At 44.0% G+C, this 20,509-nt stretch overlaps 1 protein-coding gene across 1 annotated transcript in view; it reads right to left on the minus strand.

Moving 5' to 3' along the window:
• PKHD1 (PKHD1 ciliary IPT domain containing fibrocystin/polyductin) overlaps positions 1–20,509 on the minus strand; it is a 1,684,711-nt gene that overhangs the window by 221,238 nt on the left and 1,442,964 nt on the right. The window contains exon 52 of the mRNA XM_069236642.1: positions 3,556–3,693. Coding sequence (XP_069092743.1) covers positions 3,556–3,693 — 138 coding nt within the window. The remainder of the gene's footprint in view (positions 1–3,555; positions 3,694–20,509) is intronic.

The raw sequence follows: 20,509 nt of genomic DNA on the forward strand, positions 1-20,509 counted from the left end.
AGACCAAACAGCGTCATTTACGGACACACACATCGTCAAAATCAGCTGTCAGACCTTCTGAGGCCATTTGTCTGAAACAAATCTGTAGACGACATGCCCTCGGGGCACCTTGGAACCAGACAGATTTGGTATAAATCCGTCATAATAACATTAAAAAAACTTCTGAGAAACGTTTCTCTGACACATGACTCAAGCTATGGAAATAACACTGACAGACTTATGCTCGACAACCCATAGGTCAGTGTATTTGAATACTGTACTTATAGAAGAGGCAAAAGTAATTCCAAACGGAATAAGGGTGGTCCACATATGTGAACTGAGAATGCCTGGTACTACATCCATAACTTATGTGCCCCTGGTGTAGATACAATCTGCCTGCACCAAGCACTCGCCAGTCCCAGGCCACCATGTAGGTATGAGTACTTCAAGGTGTGTTTGCTGCTCTACTGGCAGTTACAGATGAGTGGTCCCACTTGTGTGAGTGCTGACGGCACCATGGGAAGGGCATCTGTCAGCACAAAAGGGAATGGGACAAGCAGTTCTTCCCATGACAGCACTAGCACGTCAGAAGCACTCATATTGACGCAGTTTGTTACTTCTCTAATCTGTTAGATTGGGGTCGGCTGGGGGAAAGGGCCTTCCATAGCTAGTTGGATTTCCCGCTGAGGAAGTGCGCTGGTGTAGTGTCTCTACTGGTGTGATTTTTGTTTAAAAAAAAAAGGTTTGCAGACCTCACCATGCACAGCTTTTTACCTCTAGAGTTACATCACTAATAACACGCTCTATGGCATCATTGACAACATCAATGCGAAACTTGGTATGACATCATTGATAACAACACTGTGCATGATGTCGACACGTTAACGTTACTTCAGTTCACTATAACCGGTAAAAGTTACTGATTTTTTTAGTTTAAAATGTAACGTTTTAACTGAAAATTTCACTTCAACCTTTGTTTTTTTCAGGGAAATTCTCAATTTAAAAAAAATGTAATGTTACACATAATAACCATACTTAACCATAACATCACATTGACGTTTGTGTTTTTTCAGTGAATATATATCGAACTCACAAAAAGCCACAGGAAGAATGCTTGCAAATAGTCAACCACTGGCAATCTCTTGGGGTAGCATTCCAAGCAATTGTTTTTTGCATCACCTTACTTCAAGCACTCCTTCCACCTCTTTTTGCGTGTTTGATTTGCCACCCTGCATGACAAGGTTATGCCCAGACGTGGGTCCTGTACTGACTGTGCCACTGGAACCAAGCTACACCCGACAGATGAGCTTCAATCGGGGCCAAAATGGCCTTAGGGTGCTTGTGTAACGGGCTTGGCATGGCAGTTCAGGCTGTACTGATCCTATTAGAGCACGGGCAAGACTGATTTGCATATGGCTGAGTCCAAACTGTCATCTAAAATATAATGAGTGATGTCATTGATTACACCATTGAACATGCCATGAGTGATGTAATATGTGAGGTCATACGCAGTGCATGGTGAGAGTGTGTGTTATAGTTAGGTTAGTAAACTATAACTGGTGAAGTTTTTTTTTTTTTAGTTTAAAAGAATATTTTTTAACTGACATTTTCACACAACTATAGTATTACTTTAACCTTTTGTTTTTTTCAGTGATTTTCTAAAGTTGTTTTTAACGTATAGTAAGTAATATCATCAGACCAAACTATAACATCACTGTACTGTGGTGGACAGACCCTGCACCCAAGCCCACCTCGGCAAGCCAACCAACCATCTCCCATGCACAGTCAGCCAATGATAGCGCTCATCACATTAGAAAGGGGTGTTGTTTTAAATAAGGCAGGTCTATTAGCTTTGTATGCAGTAATACAAATTACATCACTCATGATATGTTCAATGACAGCATTAATAGCATCCTTAGTGAGATCCGAAATGACTTTATTGATAATAACACGGTGCACGGTGGGAAACTGAATTATAGTTATTTTAGGGCTCAAGTTATAGTTATTTGTGATAACTGTAACTGGGGAATTTCAGTGGATTTTAAAGTTTAAAAAGTTACTTTTCACTTAAATGTAAGATCACTTCAATCTATGTTTTTTTCAGTGAACATACATGTAGAGATAAATATGGATACAAATATAGATACAGGCCCTTATTACGAATGTGGCTGTCCGAGGACCACCACACATGCGGTGACGATCGGACCATACACTCCAGAGGGTCTGACCTCTACAGTACAACCCTGGCGGGCAGACCCACCTAAAGACCGCCGTCCACGCCAGGAACATGGCTCCCGACGTGGTGATGGTGACCTGAGTTGTACTCAGCCAGGGCAGAGCTGAACTCAGCACCGCCTGGCTGATTACAGCTCAGGTTCCCACCAGCCTTTCCATGGCGAGGTCGCCCACATGGAAAGTCTGGCAGAAAGCCAGTGCAGGGAGCCACAGGTACGCCTCTCCCACTGCGGCATGGGCCCCCTTCCACAACATCGTCAGAATGGGCACTGTCTGCTTTGCACACAGTGGGCATTCTGAGGGTGCTGGACTGCTATAATATTGGTCTTGGCTCCGTTAAGCCTCTGTTATCGTAGCACTGTTCCCGCCGGGCAGCCCGGAGGGAACCACGCATCACAATGTTCCTGCTGGTCAGCCCGGCCAGAACAGGGAGGACACCACTGCCATGGCTCCCTGAAAGTTTGGCGGTCCCACAGTGGGACCACTAAATTCATAATGAGGCCCATAGATGTGGACTTAGATATAGATGTGGATAAATATTTTATATATTATTAATAATATATTAATGCCATTGCAGTGAAATTAGATGTGGAACAATAACACACCTTATTTGAAGCAACTGTACCAATAAATGTGCATTCATAGACTTATTACTACAGTGAAGGGGTCGAATTCAAAGTTCATTACCACAGAACAGCAAAATGGCCAGAGAAAGCACTTTTTACTGTCCCCCAAACTGCATGCAACAATTACGTTACACAAGGAGACAACGGTCCTAACAGTCATTATATTTCTTCAGTGTGATTTTATCTTGCTGCACAAATGTAAGTCTAATTTCCTGGTTACATACCTTTTGTGAAAACAAACACACATGAAAAAAATGTGACTGCATAAACATTAAATGCAGATTCTCAGAATATAAAATGCATTGTTGAGGAAGGGGAGGGACCCCAAGCCTCACTTGAGGCTTCACCATTGTGAATCATACACCGCTCCACTTTCAACAATAGTAATAAACAGCATATTACACTGTGTGCAATTCCATAACATTCACACTATAGATATACACATGCATGAAAAAACAGAGCTTCTCACTAACTCACCTCACTAGGACTCCAGTGGGCAAGGCGAATGAGCTACATCGGTTTATCAATTGCTACTTTTATAGTCTGCAATAGGGACTCTAGTTATGGTCTTTGTGCACTTGTTGTTTCGTTGTCTTAAATCTATGCACCCTAAGAAATCCTCCTCATGGAACTTTGCAAATACAGTGCCATAGCATACTCCTACCTCATATACTGTAACATTATTAGAAGAGAAAAAATTGCATATTTTACTCACCAATAATCAGTTCGCCTCCTGCCACAACAATGCATGCAGCACTAAGCACATTGCTAGAATTTACAGGAAATTTCAGAGTTCCAAAGATGTACAGCCCTCTGAGGGGAGGAAGATCAATATCCACAAATATGGTCCTGTCTGAAAAGGAAATTGATGACTCAATGACATGCATCAAAGGCATGAAATGCGAAGGTTCATCAAACATGACTGATCTCAATGTAACCAACAATAACAAAATAATCCAGTAATTCACTTAATAATCACACAATAATTGCATCAATCTAAGCAGATTCACATGTCAAAATTTGACACAATTTATTATATTTTTTACGTAAAATAATACACATGTCACTGCAAAGCAGTGCTTAATTTGTAAATAGAAAAGTGCTGGTGCTCAGAGCTCTCTTCTGAAACAAGCGGCTGCTGCAGTTAAATGTGTGAGCACGGAATACTGAGGCAGCGTAATCCTGAAGCCATCTCAGGCCTCTTTAATCCATTTAAAGCCACTCCCAGCGCTTCAGCTCACTCTTGCAGCTTTCTACTTTCTCCCTTTCTGACGCTTTTTCTTTTTTCCCTTCCTCCGTCTTTCCCTTATGTGTCCTTTGCTCTCAGCAAATGCTTGAGGCAGAAGACTAAGCCCCGGCCCTCATAAATAAGTGCCGGTGCTCAGCACCAGAAACAACAAGCACAAATTAAGCACTGCTGCAAAAGTTTCACAAATTATCAGAACTTCTGCATGAAAAATTGAAGAGAGATGCCCCCTTCCTCCCTACAAAAGGACTATGAAGATATACATGGTCATGAAATAAAACATAAACATAGATGAAGCAAATGATGCAGACAGTATTTAGGTAAGAATGAGAAGTTAGTTTTACTGGCATGCCTCATATCTTTGCCTTCTTCTTAGGTTGTTTTGCTGTTTCCTTCAGGAATGTGGCCTAAGAATCGTCAGCGTTTGCACAAAATATAAATTTGAAAATATCGAGAGACATAAATATTGGAGATTAAGGGCCAGATGTAGTAAACTCCAATTTTGCGACTTGCAAATTGCGAGTATGACCGACTCGCAATTTGCAACTCGCAAAATTGGATGCAGAACGGTGTCTCAGACACCTTCTGCGACTCGCTATGGGGTTGCAAAGACCCACCTCATCAATATTCATGATGTGGGTCGCAGTTTGCTACCCCATAGCGAGTCCCTGCACTCACAGGGATGGTGGCCTGCTGTAGTCCGCAGACCTCCATGTCTGTGACTGCTTTGTCAATAAAGCAGTTATTTTTTTTTCATTTTGTAGCCCGTTTTCCTTAAAGGAAAACGAGCTGCAAAATGAAAATGTAACCGAAACCATTTGGTTTCGTTTTTTTCGGCATTCACAAAGGGGAAGGGGTCCCGTGGGGACCCCTTCCATTTTGCGAATGAGTTACCACCAGTGTGACACTGGTGGTAACAACGAGTTGGTTTGCGACCGCATTCGCGGTCACAAAGCAACTCTGAATGGCGATGCGGTCGCAAATAGGAAGGGAACACCCCTTCCTATTTGCGAGTCGCATTCCCAATTCGCGAGTTGGTACCGACTCGCAATTTGGGGATGAGCATCGCGTTCGGCCTTTTGCATGCCGCAAACTGCGTTTTTCGCAGTTTGCGACATGCAAAAGGCTTCGTACATCTGGCCCTAAATACCCACAAATATTGTGATGCACAAGTATCGTTGACAGAAATATTCTTTTTGAGGTAAGTCATATAATTGTGAAGAAGATCAAAGTTTTTAATATGGCTTACACCAATTTAGGAGTTAATATTGTTTTTTAAATTATTTTAATTATTAATTTTATATGTTACTATTGTTTATATAAATGCTATTAATTGTTTGTAAACCATAGCCTGTAACTTTATGTGAATTAGACATGTTTATTTATTTTTAATAGTAATTTACAGAGTAGTGGGTTGTTAGGTTTGCCGGGGGATTAGTGGGAAGTTAATGAGAAAATTAATTTAGAATTATTTAATAAATGTTAATTCATTATATGATTGATATTTGTTATGTAATTGCTGTAATGCTGATTTATTTTCAATATATTTACTGGTTGGTAGACTTATAGGGTTATAAAGCAGGAAGTTATTGAAGTCATAATTAATTAATTGTTAATTACTTAATTAGTTGATTTTTATTATGTAATTTATGGAATACTTATTTATTTTACTTTTAGTTTAGTTGTGGACTGCTAGGCTTGTAGGAGTGCAGGGTGGAAAGTTGATTATGTAATAATGTGTTATTTATTGAAAATTAATTATTTAATTGCTTTTTAAATATGGGATACTCATTTCTTTTACTTATATTATAGTTGTGGGATGCTAGGTTTGTAGGGTAGAGGGTGAGACATTAATTAAGTAATAATACGTTAACTATTATTTATTATTTCTAAATTAATTATTTAATTGAATTTTTAATCTGTAACTTGTGGAATAATTATTTACTTTCATTTTATTTTAGTTGTGGGATGCTAGGTTTGTAGTGATCTAGGGTGGGAAGTTAAGTAATAACTAACAATTAATTATTAACTGTCAATTATTTAATTTATTTTAAATATGTAAGTTCTGGAACTTAATAACTGATCATTATTGTTATTGATTAGCAAGTATGTAAATTGAGTAAACTGATTAAAAGATTTTAGTTTTCTTAATTCATATATAATGAATACACATATAATATATATATGTATTTATATGTATATACACACACACACACACATACACACACACACACACACACATATATATATATATATATATATATATATATATATATACACATTTAAAGTTCAAACACATGTGACAGGCACTCTTGGGGTAAAAGCTTTCTTTAATTTAGAAAGAAAAGACGTGTTTCGACTATGAGTCTTTCTCAATGTTCAAACTTCAATGATGCAAGCAGTCAGTTATATACCTCAAATACAATTTCATTGGAGATTCATGTGTCAATTTAAACAAAGGACTTCTCAGTCCATTGTCATCCATTTCCCTGCATGGTGGCCATCTTGTAACATCTATCATTTCTACAATTCAGGATTTATTGCAAATACAAATGTTCCCTATATGTCTTTCGTTACTACCAACAATAAACCAATGTAAATCCTTTCAGTTTGCTTTTGTCAGAACTCTGAGCTCATACATTTGGGACACTAAAGACTTTTTAAAGTGGATAGAGGGTGTAGTTTGGGAGGACGATTTTCTCATGATAAAAACAGAATCACAAACTTGTACACATAAGGAAGGTGTTAATGCAGATGAGTTTTGTCTGTGCAGTGGATGCCTGAAATATTATGAACATAACAGGAAGCTTATACAGCTCATTAAATGATGCATTATGAATAACTTCTTTTTGTTTTTAGGCCAGTATTATAGACAAATGCACGGGTCAGAGATGGACTCCTGCTTAACCCCCAGCTACGCAAATTTGTTCATGGACTGGTTGGAGAAACAGGTAGCTAGGTTGGATGGAAATTAATTTTGGTTGCAGAAGGTCATCATGTGGGTCAGATATATAGATGACCTTTTCATTATTTGGAAAGGGAGTAAGGAAACAGCGCAGGAGTACTTCTCAATCGTTAATCAAAATACATTAAATTTACAGTTTAACAGTTATACCAGGTCAGAAGAGGTAAATGTTTTGGACCTTAGGGTATTCTTACATGACAAAAAAGACCTGTGCATTGTTACACAGGAAACCCACTGCAGGGAAATCATTACTGCATGCAAAAAGCAATCACCCACAAAGTTTAAAATGGAGCATCCTGTTTGGGGAGCTCGTAAGTACTAAGAGGAACTGTACAATGAAAATCTATTATGAATCAGCTGCCAGTGAAGAAACTAAGAGGTATGAGATATGGGGCTATCCGGGTAGTGTTTAGAGGCCAACCAAGGATAGGGTACACTCATTAAAGAGCAGAATTATAACGAGAAAAAGAGAAGGATAGGGAAGTACCCAAACTAAGGCCTGTTTTCAGAGAATGCATTGGAGCTCTATCGGATACTCAGAAAGAACTGGCACATAGTGCAGTTTGATAATGTATTAGGTACAGACATAACGAGTCATCCACTAGGTACATATAGATGTAAATCCTCCAGAATGCCATATTACCAGTCAGACAGTCAAGACCGCCGACCTCCAAGCAAAAAAGGCAGACCACCATCAACAATGCGGCCTAGATACAGGCATTCTGACCTCAAATACCATCAGCACCGCGGCCAAAAACCGAGCATATTACAATCACACAGTCGCCATGAGACTCCCTTTGTGGCGGTCAGCCAATGGCGGTTGGGACCACAGAGGTTCACTGTCAGAAAACTGACAGACAACTGCACATTGGATGAACTCAAAAACAACAAACCGGACACACAATGGACAAGTGGACACATCTGTAAAGGGCACTATAAAACACACCCTTTCACAAACCACAATCCTTTGAATTTACACAGCAAGACAAAGAAGCCCGAGCAACTGAAATCCAGAGTATATAGATGAGGCACCGATTTGTTTCACCATCCCATTGAACACTCTGCACACACTTTTGTCCATTCACACCCTATTGTACTCCCCTGTTAAGTAAGTCCCTGTCACCCTGAAAAGTTTTTTCCCCCACCATTTCACATTCAAACACTCCCCGTTTTTCTGAAGATTAGTTAAAAGTCATGGTGGATGAAATAATAAGAGTAGAGTCACAATTGTTTGGAGCACACGTCCAGCACACTCCTCTCAGTAGGAAAATGAAAATGTGGGACAGGATCGACAACAGAGTGAATGCTGTAGGCACCACCCTGCACGCAAAGGAGGACATTAGGAAGAAGTGGAACAACCTCAGGGGAAAGGTTCATTCCCTGGTCTCCAGGCACCAGCTGCAGGCCAATAAGACTGGTGGTGGCCCTCTCAGTGCCCCTTTAATACTATTTTCCAGGGAGGAGAAGTTATTGGCATCCTGAGGGCTTGACAGGAATACCTGGAGGAGTGGAGTCTGGTAAATCACAGCACAACAAGTGTCACAAAAACACAATGTCATGCTGTAGGAGGCTGGACTAGCTTATAGTGGGTACCTGATGGCACTTACACCTTGTGCCAGGTCCAGTTATCCCTTATTAGTAGATTAGTAGTGTTCTAGCAGCTTAGGCTGATAGAGGTAGCTATAGTAGAGCAGCTTAGGCTGAACTAGCAGACATGCAAAGCTCCTACTATACCACTTATATCATATAGCACTATATCATAAGAATCACAATAATCAGAGTTACTAAAAATAACTTAATAAGGTACTTTATTTTAGTGACAATATGCCAAAAATATCTCAGAGGATATACTCCCTTAGGAGGTAAGTAAACTACACAAAATATACACACAAACCAAAATCAGGTAAGTAAACAGTTAGAAAAGTAGTGCAAACACTGTAGAATACAATAGGATGCAATAGGCCTAGGGGCAACACAAACCATATACTATGAAAGTGGAATGCGAACCACTTAGGGACCCCTGGCCTAGTGAAGTGTGTTGAGGGTCGCTGGAAGTGTAAGAAAACACTAAGGGTGTCCAAGATACCCTACCCCAAGACCCTGAAAAGTAAGAGTAAAGTGACCCTACTTCCCCAGAAACACACTAACGTCGTGATAGGTGATTCTGCAAAGACCACAACTGACTACAAAGCACTGAAGACGGATTCCTGGACCTGAGGAACTGTAAAGGAAGGGGACCAAGTCCAAGAGTCACAAAAGTGTCTGGGGGGGGGGGGAGCAGTAGCCCACTAAACTTCGGATGAAGGTGCAAAATGGCTGCCTTCGGGTGGAGGAAGCTGAAGATTCTGTAACAACGGAAAGTGCCAGGAACTTCTCCTTTGCACAGAAGATGTCCCATTGAATGCTGGAGGATTTAGAGTTGTTTATTTGGAGAAAGACCACAAATAAGCCTTGCTAGCTGCAAAGGTCGCAGTTGAAGAAAAAGGGTGCTTCCCAGGCCTAGGAATGACCAGGTCACCACTTGGAAGAGGAGACAGAGGGGGCCCTCAGCAACACAGAGAGCCCATGCAGAAGAAGGCAGCACCCACAGAAGTACTTGAACACTGGTTCAAGAAAACTGAGCACGGCGGTCGTCTCAACACTACAAAGGAGGGTCCCACAAAGCCGGTGGTCAACTCAGCGAGTTGAGCAATGCAGGACAGCGTCCTGGGGACCTGGGCTGTGTTGTGGACGAAGGATTCCTTGCAAAGGTGCCCAGAAGCCCTAGCAGCTGCAGTTCACGCAGAACACAGGATTACTGTCTGGCGAGGGAAGGCAAGGACTTACCTCTGCCAAATTTGGACAGATGGACCACTGGACTGTCGGGGTCACTTGGATCCAGCACCTGTGTTCCAGGGACCACGCTCGTCACGATGAGAGGGGACCAAGAGGACCGGTGAAGCAGAAGTTTGGTGCCTGCTTTAACAGGGGGAAGATTCTGTCGACCCACAGGAGATTTCTTCTTGGCTTCCAGTGCAGGGTGAAGGCAGACAGCCCCCAGAGCATGCACCACCAGGAAACAGTTGAGAAAGCCAGCAGGATTGGGCACTACAATGTCGCTGGTAGCCTTCTTGCTACTTTGTTGCAGTTTTGCAGGCGTCCTGGAGCAGTCAGCGGTCGATCCTTGGTAGAAGTCGAAGAGGGAGATGCAGAGAAACTCTGGTGAGCGCTTGCATTCGTTATCTGAGGAAAAGCCCACAGGAGAGACCCTAAATAGCCCTCAGGGGAGGATTGGCCACCTAGTCAGGTAAGCACCAATCAGGAGGGGTCTCTGACATCACCTGTTGGCATTGGCCACTCAGAGGCCTCCATTGTGCCTCACACCTCTGGATTCAAGATGGCAGTTGTCTGGGACAACTGGTAGAGCTCTGGGCACCAGCCCTGGGGTGGTGATGGACAGGGGAGTGGCCACTCCCCTTTCCTTTGTCCAGTTTCACACCAGAGCAGGGCTGGGGGTTCCCTGAACCGGTGTAGACTGGTTTATGCAAGGAGGGCACCATCTGTGCCATTCAAAGCATTTCCAGAGGCCTGGAGAGGCTACCCCTCTCAGGCCCTTAACACCTATTTCCAAAGGGAGAGGGTGTCACTCCCTCTCTCAGAGGAAATCCTTTGTTCTGCCTTACTGGGACTGGGCTGCCTAGACCCAGGAGGGCAGAAGCCTGTCTGTGGGTTGGCAGCAGCAGTAGCTGCAGTGAAAACCCCAGAGAGCTGGTTTGGCAGTACCCGGTGTCCATGCTGGAGCCCTGGGGATGCATGGGATTGGCACCCCAATATCAGATTTGGCATGGGGGACAATTCCATGATCTTAGACATGTTACATGGCCATATTCGGAGTTACGATTCTGAAGCTACATATAGGTGTTGACCTATATGTAGTGCACGTGTGTAATGGTGTCTCCGCACTCACAAAGTCTGGGGAAATTGCCCTGAACTATATGGGGGCACCTTGGCTAGTGCCAGGGTGCCCTCACACTTAGTAACTTTGCACCTAACCTCCACCAAGTGAGGGTTAGACATATAGGTGACTTATAAGTTACTAAAGTGCAGTGTAAAATGGCTGTGAAATAACGTGGATGTTATTTCACTCAGGCTGCAGTGGCAGTCCTGTGTAAGAATTGTCTGAGCTCCCTATGGGTGGCAAAAGAAATGCTGCAGCCCATAGGGTTCTCCTGGAACCCCAATACCCTGGGTACCTAGGTACCATATACTAGGGGATGATAGGGGTGTTCAAGTGTGCCGATTAGAATTGGTGAAAATGGTCACTAGCCTATAGTGACAATTTTAACGACAGAGAGAGCATAAGCACTGAGGTTCTGATTAGCAGAGCCCCAGTGACACAGTTAGTCACTACACAGGGACACACATTCAGGCCACAACTATGAGCACTGGGGTCCTGGCTAGCAGGATCCCAGTGAGACAGGCAAAACACACTGACACACAAGTAAAAATGGGGGTAACATGCCAGGCAAGATGGTACTTTCCTACACATGCATGCTCACAGCTCACCTTTACCCACTGTCTTGTTCAGGTACCTCACCAACATTTAATACCCAGAGTATCTGAGTTTAAACACTCTCAAGTATGTATCATTGGACCCAACATCACAGCTACCAAGTCCCATCACATGCCATATGTCCAGATGGGGATGGAAATCTCCCAATATCAGAAGCACATTCCAGGATCTATGGCATTTCCCAAAATGACAATGTATGCTCAAACATAAATGAAGCATGCATACAGATATGTAAAACACAACAGTTGTCAAGTATTGGGGAGTTGTGAGAGTGACCTGACTGCAACTCCTAGGAGCACCGCACTGTTTCAGCAACTCCAACCACCATCCCAGTGTCCTCTTGTCCAAAGACCAATGTTTGTTAACTCACAAGTAAAGTCTACTTACCTGGGGTATAATATTTGTCTAGTGTGTGTAGTATAGGGAGTGACCTGACTGCAACTCCCAGCAGGCCCTGTTTCAGCAACTCCAACCACCAGCCCAGTGTTCTCTTTTCCAATGACCCCTGTTTGTTAACTCACAAATGAATTTCACTCACCTGGGGGGATAACATTGGTTAAGTGTGCATAGTAGAGAGAGTGACCTGACTGCAAAGCACAACAAGCCCTGTTCCAGGAACTCCAATCACCAGCACAGTGCTCACATGTCCCAATACATCTGTTTGCCAACTCTCAAATGAAGTCTACTCACCTGGGGGGATAACATTGTTCAAGTGTGTGTAGTAGAGAGTGTGACCTGACTGCAACTCCCAGGAGGCACTGTTTCAAAACCTCCAACCACCAACACAGTTGTCACATGACACAATACATCTGTTTGTCAACTCTCAAATTAAGTTTACTCACCTGTGGGGATAACATTGGTCAAGCCTGTGTGTAATACAGGGAGTGATCCGACTGCAACTCCCAGCAGGCCCTGTTTCAGCAACTCCAACCTCCAACCACCAGCTCAGTATTCTCTTGTCCGATGACCCTTCCTTGTTAACTCACAAATTAAGTGTACTGTGAGTGATCAAGCACAGATCATGCTCAAATCAGAGATGTGTCTGTCTTCCTAGCTCAGACTTGCTAACCCAAGATGAAACTATTGAGGACAGGAAGGACTGCTTACCAAGTGTGTGCAATAAGTATTCCTAAGGTCTCAAGATGTACCATCAGATTGGCAGCAGCAGCAGACACATTGACACAGTACTGTGCACATGATGACTCCTGTCACATATGCAGCCAAGTCCTGGGTCTGCCTGAATCCCACTCAACTAGGCCTCCATATGGTCAAAGCCATATTTTGCCATCCACTCTTTTAGCTGCACTGGTGGCAAGATGTCATTTTCCGGCCATCCTCCCAAGTACAACTGATCTACAAATCTCAGCAGCTGCTTGAGTCTAAATGAGTTGGCATGCTTCACACATTTCATGTCAATTCATCTAGTACCATGGTTACTTGGCACAACTGGATTAACTACAACTTAACTTTGTACACAGTCTCTGCTTACTGCAACTCTAAACCGTTGGAGGTGGATGTCACAAAACAACCAGTAACAAGGAATCATGAGGTGGATCTGCCTCTGGGCACAGAGACGCCACAGAACAGAGTGCCACTACCCCCCTGGATGAAGCCCTCAGTGACAATGACACTTCTGGGCATCTGGACATGAAGGATGGTTCTGGTCCATCTGGGCAACCTGATAGACAGCAACAATGAGTCTCACTGTGCCCACAACGTCACCTCCCAGCCCTGTTGCTTCAACATCACAGGCAACCATTCCCCCCCCAAACTGTGTACTGAGCACAGTGTCTATCATTTCATGCCCCGAGTCTTGGGTCTTGAGGTGAAGCGCAACACTTTGGACAATGAGGGTCCATGAACAAGTTGGAGGGGGCACTCTGTGGCAAAGGCATTGGCTCGTAGAGGTATTTTATGTAGGAGGGGTGCTGTGAGTCTGCTGGGTGGCCAGGACACCATCAGCCACATCTTGGGGGTCCATCAGGAGTCCCAAGGTGTGATGAGCCAGGTGTTGATTGAACTCTGGGAAATCAAGCAGCTGCAGAGGGGCATGCATAGGGTCATGAGGGAACAGATCGAGGCCCACAGTACCAACATGGTCTCCCTAACAGAGGGGCATAGATACCACCCTGAGCAGGGTTTTCCAACACCAGATACCACCCTGAGCAGGGTTTTCCAACACCAGTCTTTCCCTTTCTTTGGCCAATCAACAGCAGGCCCAGCAACATCGGTACCAGCCACTGGAAGGGAGGTCCTGCTAGAGGAACAACCAAACCCAGACACCCATGCTTATGTAGCAGTAGCCCCACCCTCCCACGCAAGTGGGGACATCCAGCAAAGATTCCAGGAGGTGTGGATGGCAAGACACCCACCACTGCCAGTGATAATCCTCTTCCTTAAGGACCTCTTTTGTGTGTTACACATTCACTCTGGACTGATCATGGACCACCTACCATTTCCAAAGGGAGGAATACTCTCGTCTTTGGACTCCCAGTGGTGTGGCATTTACTCCAATGACTTCATTCACTATGACTGACCCCTTCACGTTAGATTTTTTGTTGAGTCAAGTCACATGTAATTTCTGTTAGTTATAGATGCACTATAAAATCAAATTTCACTGACTATTTGCTGCTGACTTTGATTTTGTAATTAGCCATGTAGATATGTCAGAGCATGTGAACCATACAAAGTTCACAGGGCCATCATAATCCAATGCCCATGCATCTTGTGGTATGACACAAACATATGTTGGTGTTGTGGCACAGGCACTGTGGCCTACAATAATGAAACACAGTGACATACAGGTCATACAAAAGAGTGTTGGCCAATGTGAAGGAAAAATTACTTGGTAGTAAGCTAACACTACATATTTCATGCCCACATGATGACACACATAATGCATCAGGTCTACCACAGCACACAAAACAAGTCCAATCGGCACTTCTGACCTTCCACCCAAACACTGTGCAAGCTGTCTTGGCACAGGTCTCTTACACCCAAACTCTGTGACCTACATTACCTGCAACAATCCATGTCTAGTTCATATATCCAAACAGCATCACATACATGCCAATGTCACAGCTCTAAAATGCCCACTTGAAAATGTCATGGTGAAGGTACCTATACAACGAAAAAAACAAGGAGTATAGGCTTGAAAGCATACATATGACACAAGTCACACAGCAAGCATCTGGAAAACAAAGAACATTGCAAGGAAACTGACACAAACAAAGCAACATCATCAAGTTTCAAAAGCTAATTTATCAAGCAGCCTTTGGCTGATTATTGCAGAGTTTTAACTCTCTAGCTGTATCCAAAACACTCAACTCAAAACATTCTCACAACTACAGTTGATTGTACAGTCATGGTCATGACATCATAAGACATAGGGGGTTATTACAACTTTGTAGGAGGTGTTAATCCGTCCCAAAAGTGACGGTAAAGTGACGGATATACCACCAGCCGTATTACGAGTCCATTATATCCTATGGAACTCGTAATATGGCTGGTGGTATATCCATCACTTTACCGTCACTTTTGGGACGGATTAACACCTCCTCCAAAGTTGTAATAACCCCCATACTTACACTCATGAGAAGTAGCTGTGGATGAAATATTCTAGCAAGTCAGCTCCTTCCTCTTCACCTCTGTCATCCTCAGTTGGCATTTCAGGATTCTCACCCGGTGGCACTACAGGCTTGCCCTCCTCTGGGATGTACGGGATATTCCTCCGCAGGGCGATGTTGTGGACCACGCAGCATGCCACAGTAATCTAACACACTTTCCCAGGTGAGTAGAGGAGGGCTCACCCAGTCCTGTCCAGACACCTAAATCTGGCCTTCAGCAGCCCAAAAGCCCACTCCATTGCCTGCCGTTTTTTCCATGGGCCTCACTGAAGCAGAGTTCCCCTGGTATAGTTAGATTTCTTAGCAACGTTAACTACCAAGGACGGTTTGGATATGCTGAGTCTCCTGTTAAGGAATGGGACATAAGTGAACCAATGAGTCACTCACTTCATGAATGTAGCACCTGACATTGCTCACACACTATCAGGTAAGGTGTGACTTACCAACCAGCCAGGCCCTCTCTCGTGCAGTTGTATCATTTGCTGGGGTATGGTGCTGTTCTGCATTATGAGGGAATCATGTGCTGATCCAGGTTAATGGGCACACCCATGTGAGATCTGCCAAACTGACAACTTGCATTTTCATGGAATGGAAGATCTTTCTGTTGCGGCAAACTTGCTCAGTGGTCTGTGGTGGCACAAGGCCAACATGTGTGCCATCAATGGCCCCCAGCACATGTGGGAGGCAGGAAAACCATAAACGTCAGCCTTCACATTGACTAAATACTCACCTCGGGGGAATATGATATAGCTGTCAATGTGTTTCACAGACTGAACATAGGTTGTGACATACCAGCAGACAGTGCCATGGTATGTTGGAAGGACCCTGTGGCCAGGAAGTGAAATACTGACATGACTTGTACAATGGGTGGTATGCTTGCTGGATAACTAATAGCTGGCATCAGATCTGGCTCCAACCAATGGCATAAGTCCACTATTGTTTGCCTAACCAGACGGTAAACTGAATTATAGGCCATTGCTCCACGGTCTGAAGGTCTGGCAGTGGATGGTAGATAGGAAGTTGTTGTATCCTACCTCTCCCAGGGTACCTATGACAAGACATGATTTGTAACATTAGTCAGTGTGTTCACAGCAACATACATGATGCATGCCAATAGTATCATGTTACAAAGCATTTCTGACAGGACAGACATGACACACAGTACACATACCAGCTGGCAACTACACAAGGGTCACACGGACCCCCATGGCTGTCAACACACGTCCATAACATGGATGTGGGTAAAACGCAACTATCTGCTACACAATTGCCCCTTGAAATGTGACAGTATTTTCTGACTTCCAAAAAGACCGTTGGCGGTGAGGGGCTGTGCACTGCCATCAAATGCCATCTGTGCCCTGCAACACACTACACTGGTGGTTATGGTGGTTATGTCGTAAGACCGACACGACAAGACAGACTAAGGATGTTTGTGACATATTGTAGGAGTGACACAGTTTACAAAGCCATATGCAGTACTTCAGGCCACCAAAATGGCAGATGCCTGACCTACTCCACTGGACATCAGGAACTGCCCGCGACCGCCGGCAAATCCAACCGTAATTCACTCACTTGACTCCTGACAGTGCTGCCAGCAACACCACTACCTGAGTTGCTGTGTGCAACCTCTGGGAGCAATCATGCCACGTCCATCAGGTGACATGGCCCCTGCCTTCTCTCCAGGGGAGCTAGAGAGGCTTGTTAATGAGGTCCTTCCCCTGTATGGATAGCTCTATGGCTCACCAGAAGAGCAGGTCAGTAACACCATCCTTTCTCTACTCACATGGTACAGTGAGCCCCTGTGTGCCAGTTAGACTTCTTGTGTGCCTGTTGTTGTAGTCTGTGTGGCATTAATGGGACGTACATTGTGCTGGTATTGGTGGCCACTACTATATGTTGTGTTCATGAACATTGTGTTGTGTGATGTTTTTTGTGGTCCTAGATCTTGTGTTGGATGGACATAGCCAAGGAGACTTTACATACCGAGACAAGGTGACTTTACTGCCATCCACTGTCATCTCTTTCTTCATGATGATCATAAATGTTGGACAACATGTATGTGCATGACAGCATGAGCTCTGTATGCATCTTTTCTGAGTCATTTGAGGATCTTGTAGCAATGTGTATAGTGACAAACATCTTTCAGCCCACATCTGGCCTGCAAAACCGTTGTCTGGAAGGCATATCATGACTCACTCTGCCCTTCAGGTTGCCACACAAACCACATGCCACATTGCATGATGTACTGTCATGCATGGAAGTGATGGAAATGTGAGTGTCATGTAGGTTCTGTATGCACAACCTGCAGAGACCAGGACCTGTCACATGTAACTCCCAGTATGGGACTTAGTCCATGCTGTGGGAGAGTCCTTCTGGCTATGAACTGTGGCACTGTGCCCACTCCCTGTATGAGTAGATCCTGTAATGTGGAGACTATGATGCTCTAGTGGAAAAAACTTGCCCTGAATGCCTCAGTCCATTGACCAGATTAGCAACGGGTACACAGGTACATCCCAGAAGTAGTAGATATGTGCATTTTGCATCATTGTCAATGTGTGTCTGACTCACAACAGGTCCCTTACTCCCACAGCTTTGTTGTCACCTTCACATAAGTTATAATTGTCCTGTACATCCTTATTGCACGAATGACAGTCCCACAGTGCAGACAGTGTTTTGCTTCCTGGGAGGCCATGACATGTGACTCGGAAGCATGCTCACATAGCAGAAACTGTACAATGCATACCGTTGTATGTTGGATGCCATCTCTGTAGGATAGACACATATGTCCAAAGGTGTGTTCTGTGGTACAGGTACATACCACAGAACCTCTCCCCCACCTAAGTGACAGGAGTCTGCATTTAGTAGGCCACATGTCAACACATGCACAGGAAAGACACTTTCTGTACCCACCGTGCCAGCCCCTTCATTGCCACCCAAGTGTAAGGTTGAAGTCTGTACTATAGAAGTTGCCTGCAGGAACTCTATGCAGTGAGTCAATCTCGCAGAGTGTGAGTGTGTTGGTCCATTCAGGCCTAGGGCGTTTACCCTTCGGAAGCCACATATGTGTGTGGTGTTTTATGCACATCACAATACATGCTCCTGGAGCATGTGCTACCTGATGTCAGTAGACTTGCTTAGTCATTGTAGGCCCTGAGCATGGTAGTGGGTCAGTCTGCAGATGAATCCAAATGTCTGTATTCATGTGTCTGTACTTGTTGGCTTATGAATTTAAACTAGTGGTTTGTTGACTAATTGAACATTTTTTGCTTGGTGTTTCTGACAAGTGTGTGACACAACCATTTGTGGCAAAACTTGTTATTGTAATAATTTGATTTGATTTGTCTCTTGCATCCATGCCGGTAAACACCCATCAGAAGGAGATATGGAAAGCCGTCGCCCGGAAGGTGCAGACCCTGGTGGTCCACAGCCGGTGGAGTGCCCTCTGTCGCAAGAGGTGGGAGGACTTGAGGCGCTGAGCCCAGAAGATCGCAGAGGTCCATTTAGGGCTGTCCTCCCAACGTGCGCGGGGCACACGTCAGGTCATGACCTCCCTAGTGGCCCCTATTCTGTCGGTGGCGTACCCAGACCTTGATGGGCATTTGAGGGGAGCACAGCAGGCACAAGGGGGTTGAGTTCAGGACATATTCCTGCCTGTCACATTGCCAAGTTAATGCATTAGATTCTGACATCTCCCTCTGACGATTAGGGATGAGCCATGTGGTACACAGTAGACAAATAATTGTTTGTGTAGATATGTAATGCAGTGCATACTGATGTCCACTGCCTATTGTTTCAGGGATCTAGGACACAACTGGGTGCAATCCACAAACAATTTGCTCTACAGGGACAACACAAGGCTGTGTATATTGATCAATCAAGTAATGTTTGTTGTTGTGGGTGTAAATTCTACGCTACAGACCACTACTCCTCAGCGTTACAGGCTAAAGGAAAGGAAGTGAGGGATCACTGTCTTCAGTCATGTGTTTAGTCCCCGCCCCGATGAGCACATCACATGGAGCCAGCTGATGAAACAGTAATATCATGATAGCAACTGCATTGGTAATCACCATATCATTACATTTGGGAGCACCTCTAACCCATATATATTATGATCAGCAGGGTGAGTCCGTTCAATATGCAGCATTTTATGATCATTCCTTAACCTTAGTATCAATATAATGCTCAGCCAAACCTGATTAGATTTTTCTGCATTTTAACCCAGCAAAATAGCTTGTTTCACAAGCAGCCCCTGGGACACCTAAAGGGGCCCTCGCGGATTGCGCGGAGGGCCGAGGAGAACTGCCATTTTGTTCAGGTTAGCAGTCTAGTGCTACGACGTATTCTTACATCGTAGCACGCTGCTTTAAACACACGGAAGCCGGCTTCCAGGAGTTTAAGAACTTCATCCATTTGGAAGCTGTGAAAAAGTGACTGTGCAATCTTGATTTCTCCTCATCACGTCTTTGACACTGGCCATCAGAGAAGTTTATTGTATTTTAATGCCATATTACATCTTTAGAGTGTGACTATAAGCACACCCACCCACCCGGCAGATCTATGGCACTGAAGCCAGTAACCTACAAAGTATGTCATGCATGGACTCTGTGTGTTATTTTGTGGGCTTTAAGTGTTCTATGTTAAGTTTGTCTTGTATTGTTCACAGACATCGCAAACCTATTATGATAAATTTATCAGTACTCATCACTCGATCATTGTGTTTTACACGTTTGGTTTGTCGTTTGCTCAGTATTGGCACCACACAAGCATGCAGAACCTATTTTGGCCCAATATTACACAGGGGCAGGTTAATTGTGTCTTTTTTGTCTCTACTGATATTACTTTGATGACACCACATAAGATAGGTGTAGTATTCTCTATCCTTTAGCATGTAAAGTACTGCTTGAATATTTGATCCCCTGTGAGGCATAGAACCAGGGAGTCATCCTTGGTCCTGATAAGAAGCTTAGGGTAGTCTCTGAAACATGTAGACCAGAAAGGCGGGTACATTATATACCCTACTTCCAAGTACTCCCCTTTTTTATCACTATACTGCACCTAGGTGATCTATTAAAGTATTGGAACCTCTGGGGGGGGGGGGGTATTTTTAACCTCTTTAAGACCCCCCCACTCCTATCTTTCCCTTCACTGGATGTTACATTGACAAAACAATACCAGTGCTCCCATGTATTTCATAGGTCATAGCACGCCCCATTCCATAGCGGAATGGGAGGAGCCCAATGATGAAGCATGCCACCAAGGGGTAACCCTGGTGGGTGAGGG

Source organism: Pleurodeles waltl, chromosome 5 (genome assembly GCF_031143425.1).
Source record: "Pleurodeles waltl isolate 20211129_DDA chromosome 5, aPleWal1.hap1.20221129, whole genome shotgun sequence".
NCBI classification, from domain to species: domain Eukaryota; kingdom Metazoa; phylum Chordata; class Amphibia; order Caudata; family Salamandridae; genus Pleurodeles; species Pleurodeles waltl.